Raw genomic sequence first — 6,000 nt, 5'->3', positions numbered from 1 at the left:
GGTTTGGAGTTAGACAAACCCAAGTTCAAATCTCCAACTTTCAATCTGTGTGGCCTTTTATGACCTTTAAAACCTCTCCAAATCACGCTCTCCTTATCTGAGCTTATTAATGAGTCTATATACCAGGAATATCCTCCCCTCAAGGCTGAAATAAAAATATTTGTGCAAAGGGCATAAAAGTTATAATCACAGACTCCAGTGTGCAAAAGTATGACTTGCTTTATTTATCTATAGCTTATATTAACTTAGCCAACAGCCTCGGGTTTCTGTTAATAGCAGAAAAATTCAGCTTGGAAATTCTAGGCTGCTTCCAGCTTTAAAAAAAAAAAAAACACAAAAACTCAAGTCTCTTTTGGGAAACTCTAGCCCGAGTCAGGATTCTTTCCTCCTCTGTCGCTGGCCCTTTTCCTGGAGATGATCGAGGTACAGCTGGCCCTGGACACAGGCATGCCCACCGTGCCATCACGGCCACTGGCTGCATGGCCCGTCGGCTCAGCCTTCTTGCCTCTACCCTAGGCCTTCTCAACTGCCAACCTCATTTCTTTGCTCAGAGCTCTCAACAGCTGCATTACTGATGTGTACCCAGCCATATGGCTGCCTCTAATCACCTGTCCAGACCCCCTGCTCAGCCACTGTTAATCTTTGGCTCAGGCACCATATTGGACATGGCCCATACCTAGGGCTGTGATTACCACTGATGCTCTCTTTCCACTAACTGGTCCAACTTCTGTCTTCTTCTACAGGTTGGATGGGAAGTAGAACTTGCTCTTATTCCCATCATCCCCCCATTTCTTCCCTGTCTGTAAAACCCTGCACTCTGTGTCCTGCAGGGGCTGATTCGTGGGTACCCACAGTTCTGGTTTTTTTTTTTAACTTTTTATTTTATATTGGAGTTGTGAAAGTTTCAACTGCATAGCAGAGTGACTCAGACATACACATACATGTATCCATTCTCTGGTACCCACAGTTCTTTAGCAACAACAAAGCAAAAGTCTGGCCCTTGCAAATGAAGGTCTTGCTTTCTGCCTCAGACTTACACAAGCCCACTCAGCTCTCTAGCTGACCTCCTGTTCTTGGGGGTGCCTGCTTGCCCCTGAAGGCAGGGCAAACAGACCCACTATCCCTGCTCCCCAGTGATGGGGTAACGCAAAAGGTACAAGGCAGCCTGAGGATGGGAGAAGGCAGCTCATTTGTGTCTCAGAATCTCTCCTTGAGATAAAGTGCTTTCTCAGTAAATGGCCTTGCCTGGACTAACTTCTCAGTGCACGACAACCATGACGACTATGTGAGGAGAAAGAGGACCTCTCTCTCTGGATCTGCAGTGCTTTGCTATACTGGCTCTGACTGGCTGCAACTCCGCTCGCAAGACCAAGGGAGCCTATGAGGGTACCCAGGAAGAGTAGGTCACAAACCAGTGACTTGTTCACTTTTGTTATCTGGGTGATGAAGTGGGGGACTCTGAACAGGTCACTCCAAAATGAACAACTCCTCCCTACCCAGGATGGGAAATGCGGCAGGAAGAGGAGGTTGCATGTCTGTACCCACCTCTCACTCAGGGTGCCAGAAACGCCACCCCTGGAGATCCGCTCCTTCAGATCACACACTGCCCCTTCCAGGGTCCCCTTAACATTTAAGTGCCAAAGGGATAATGTGGATATTGGTAGCTCCAAGGAGTGTGTTATCTGTTTTGGCCCCGAGCCCATTGTAAGAGGGAGAAAGGGAATGCCTGCTAGTCTCGCCGTCCTCCTGGGTGCCTAGGAGGCCAAGAGGCACTTTCAAGGCCCTGTCCCTTCCTGAGCCCAAAGGGGTGGCAGCCAGCACCAGAAGCCACCAAGCCTCATCAAATTTGTTTTTATTTCCTAAGGAGTCAGGGCAGGGATGGGGAAGGGATCCATAACCTGGGTTTCAGGAAGAGCCCAGGCCTCGGAAAAGAAAGCTACCCCTCTGGCTCTCCCCTCAGCAGTGCTGTCAGTAGGGGTGATGCAGTGTGTGCGCCATGATGGCCCGAATGGCCATCCACGTCTCCTGGGCCGTGGGGATGATCTGCGCGGCGGGCAGCAGGAAGCCGTAGCGCCCTGTGTCCCGGAGCTCGAAGCTGAAGGAGTACTTGATGCCACTGTCGTAGGCCCAGTCAACTGTGATCCCGCTGGCCACATCTGGGGACAAACGGGCAGAGAAGCGAAGTGAAGTCGCAAAGAAATGTCCCCCAAGAGGAAGAACAGGGTGTGGTCACACGGTACAGAGGCTTCCTGCAAAGACAGTGGGCCTTGGAGGCCAAACCCCCACCCATCCCAGACCACACCAAGCTTCCTGGCCCAGGCTTCAACCTGGGCCACACCCTGCTCACCCAATGCATGCTCTGCTCTAGCAAAATGAAAGCTCCTGGAGGCCACCAGACTTAGGATATTTACCCCTAAGGGGCATCACAGTGAGCCAGCCATCAGGGGCTGTGCACTAATTAATGCTGCAGAGAAGTGGGTGCTGGGTCTAGGTACCACCATTCACCCTTGTATTCAGATGTGGAAATCAGCTCTGTCCCAGCCCCGCTGCGTCTGTGGCACAGCCCTGTGGCCAAGCAGGCCTGCCAGCCAGCAGAGCCTACACCTGCCTGAGCCCAGGTAGATGGGGCGCCTGCAGGAGCAGCAGCCAGGGGACGGCTCACTCACAGAGGGTGGTACTGATGCTGCCATAAATGTACTCGATCCCATGAACCTCATACAGGGCCTGCACTGCATCCTTGGCAAGATGGTACTGCAAGATTCAATCCAGAGAGTGAGAGGCAGTGGGTCCCCACCCCATCACACACACCCTCACCAGCTGCTGAGAGCCAGGGACTTAGGCGTCTTGGAAATTGAATGTGTAGATGGCTCTTGCGGGAAGGAAGCACAGCATCTCCAGTTGTGAACTTGATCACACGTGAGAACAAGCCCCTCACCCCCACCCTGCTCCCTACCAGGGGGCCAGCTGAGAGTCTGCTGGGTGCCTCCCCCAAGCCCTAAGCAGCCAATCTCACCAACTCCTCCTGGTTTGAAACAGGCTCCAGAGAGTGGCCGTAGGGGTACATGAGCATCTGAGAGTAGCTGTGGATGGAGATCAGAGCTTTGACGTTCCCATGGGACATGATAAAGTCCACGACGGCAGCCACTTCTGGCTCTGACTGAGGGGAGGGCCCGTGATAAGTCTCTGAGCAGGGGTTGTTGTTAGAACCATTTCCTGGAAGTAGAATAAAGGCACCCACGGGGTTCAAATTCCCAGCCTTGGGAAAGACTCTCACAAAATATTCTGTATTCCTCTCTAATCCTAGCCTTCTTTGCAGTTTGGTTGAGGTTATGTGGCTACTTTTGACCAATGAGAACGTGAGCAGTAATGATGTGTCACCGCTAGTTTGAGGCTAAGAGCAAGTATGACTTCTCGACACTCTCTTCTGCGTGGTTAAAGCAAAAAACAAAAACAAAAACAAAAAAACCTCTAAATGGAGAAGTGTCCTGGATCTCTCTGTCATCAATGGAAGACAGCCATCAAGGAGGTTCACCTACCCACAGTGGACTTTCTGGACATGAAAAATAAATTTTTTACTGTGTTAGGCCACTGAGACTTGGAGGGATGCTTGTTATTGCTGCATACCCTGGTCTAAAACATCAGAGTGTTGCCACACAACTCAGCAACTCTGTGGCCCTGCAGGGTGCTCCCTTAGCTTGTTTTTCAGTTAAGTCCTGACTGGTTCCATTCGAAAGTCAGGCCTGCCTCAGCAGTTGCCACTAGGTCTCCAACCTGGCTTCCCCTATGAGCAGTGACCTCTGTGAGCTGACCATTCTCTGCCGACCCTCCACTTCCATGGGGAAGGCTTGGGTCAGTTGAGTGCTCAGATATAGTGTCTGCACAAGCTGTGCCAACCCAAGGGCAGCATGGGCTTGGACCTGGGAAAAGAGAATATATCACCATAGTTGCCTAAGACTGCTCTGGGAAGCACAGATGCAAAAAAATTCTTGAAAATTCTTCTGAATGGGGACCTAAGTTGAAAGGAGGGCAAAGAACAACTGTGCCTCTATTTTGCTCACAAATTTCATTTGTTCCCATCTCCTACTAGATTCTTTGCTCCCCATCTCTTTTCTTCTTCTCCTGTTTTCCTCTCTTCCCCAGTGGCCAGTTGGTGGAGGGCTAGGCTGGGCTGGTCAAGATTCGGGGGTTAGGAACACATGAAAGGAGCATCCCAGGCCCTGCTCTCACTTCTCCTCCCTGAAATGACTGCACAGAAGCCTGGCCAGAAGCCAGGGGCTGCCCAACTTCTGAAGCCTCCTGGGGATGCCAGAGCACCCCCCTGACCTCCAGGGCAATGAGTTGGCTGCAGACCTGGGGGGCTGGCCCATGGACTGGTTCAGATGCTGTTCTAGGACCGCAGCAAACAGGTGCTCCCCAAGGGTGCAGGTGAGGGTGGTATAGGTGGGAAGGATGATCTACAGATTACTTATTATGCAGAAATCAAATTAAGGCAATAATAAAGTCGTAAACAAAATCTTCCCGCCTGAGTCACTAACCAGATACTCGCTATTTCTGGCCACAGGCAGGCCCAGAGGCAATTCTGTCACCTGGAAGCGCATCCCCTCTTGGTCTGCATGACCTCGCCGGGGGTGAGGACTGACCCTGGTTGGAAGGGGGTGTGCCTGCAGGGAACGAAGGGGTAGGAGCAGCCTGGTGGGCTGGAGCTGGCCCAACTAACAGCGGCCCTGTTTGTTGTGTCTGCTGGGAGCTTCTGCACCTGCTACACTTGATGAATGACAAATAGCAACAGATGAGCAGAGCGGGGGAGGCTGCAAGCTTTGTCTGCGTTTGCAGCCCACGCATGGAAAGCGGTTCCCCTGCCAACGACCAGGTGGCTTTGCCCAAATATGGAGAAACACTTCAGGCCATTAGTTCTGGTTTGAGCTAAGCAGAATAAACTAATCTTCCCCTGACCAAATGGGAATTAGCTGCCTGCCTCTCTCTGACGTTCACAGTCAAAGTCCTCCGAGCCTGCCTGTTTCACAAGTACCTGCTAATGGATTCATTAGCTATTTATTTTTCCTTCTCAAAAATGTAATTTGTAGCAAGGGGAACTCGCTGGAAGGACACGGTAAATTATTAAAAGCAGTAATCTTTGGGCAGTGGGATTATGGGAGCTTTTTGTCCCCTCTGGGCTTTTTTTTTTTTCCACATTGTGTATATACTGATTTTTCCCCCCCTGCGGTGAAACCCACAAAAGATATTTTCTTTAAGAGGTAATTTGTCTTTCTTCTAGCCAGTCTGTCTCAGGGTAGATAGGCACTCACTTCAGCCAGTTCTAAGGGGCCCATGTGGATGCTTTCTTGGGACAAATGTCTGGTTATTTGGAGATGGAAATGCCTAATTTTACACAGCTGTGTTTCCTTACACAAGCAGTTACAAGCACAACCCCGATTCTCAGGCAACCCCTACACTATGGGCTGATGGCTTTGCTCTGTAGACTTCAGAGCTATCCTTATTTTCACAGAACGGATTCAAAGAAGCCAGATTTTCGAAACAATGGGCATCTGGATCTAGAATGTTCTGCCTTGTTGGGTTAGCCAACAAACAGGTCTGCAGATCTGTTTTTCAATAGCACTGTCTCCTGTGGAGCTAAACTCTGACTCCTGGTATAGTGTGGCAGCCACATCTGGAGGACAAGGGCTATACCTATTTAACCCTCCGCTTTGGAGACTGTCCTGTTTAGACCCAGCATCCCACCCATCAAGCTGCTACATTCCCAGGGTTCTCATACTGGTCTATATTTCAGTTTCCCCATGTGGTCCTTATGCCCCTGGCATGGCAAGGGAGATAATGAGAACACCAAGGGAACTCAGGAGGAAGCTGCCCACTCCTCCCTAGGATCACAGGGCCCTGTGGATACACAACAGCCCAGGGTCACAAAGTAATTGGACCGAAAATAAAAGCCAGGCTTAAGTCAGTGTTGATGATAAGAAACTAGCTTATTCTATATTTAAACCT

At 50.5% G+C, this 6,000-nt stretch overlaps 1 protein-coding gene across 3 annotated transcripts in view; it reads right to left on the bottom strand.

Moving 5' to 3' along the window:
• Positions 1 to 263: 263 nt before the first annotated feature.
• CPA5 (carboxypeptidase A5) overlaps positions 264 to 6,000 on the bottom strand; it is a 55,499-nt gene continuing 49,762 nt past the window's right edge. For 2 of the 3 annotated variants that reach the window (XM_043873217.1, XM_043873218.1), the window contains exons 10-11: positions 3,014 to 3,213; positions 264 to 2,156 (exon numbers count right to left, since the gene is read on the bottom strand). In XM_043873217.1, coding sequence (XP_043729152.1) covers positions 1,860 to 2,156; positions 3,014 to 3,213 — 497 coding nt within the window. In that variant the 3' untranslated portion in view covers positions 264 to 1,859. Of the gene's footprint in view, positions 2,157 to 2,666; positions 2,752 to 3,013; positions 3,214 to 6,000 lie in introns of all 3 variants that reach the window. The other variant, XM_043873219.1, reaches the window with a different exon arrangement.

The sequence above is a fragment of the Cervus elaphus genome, chromosome 18 (assembly GCF_910594005.1).
Source record: "Cervus elaphus chromosome 18, mCerEla1.1, whole genome shotgun sequence".
Lineage (NCBI taxonomy): Eukaryota > Metazoa > Chordata > Mammalia > Artiodactyla > Cervidae > Cervus > Cervus elaphus.
The sequence above is the reverse complement of the archived record's forward strand: the minus strand, read 5'-3'. Positions and strand labels throughout refer to the sequence as shown.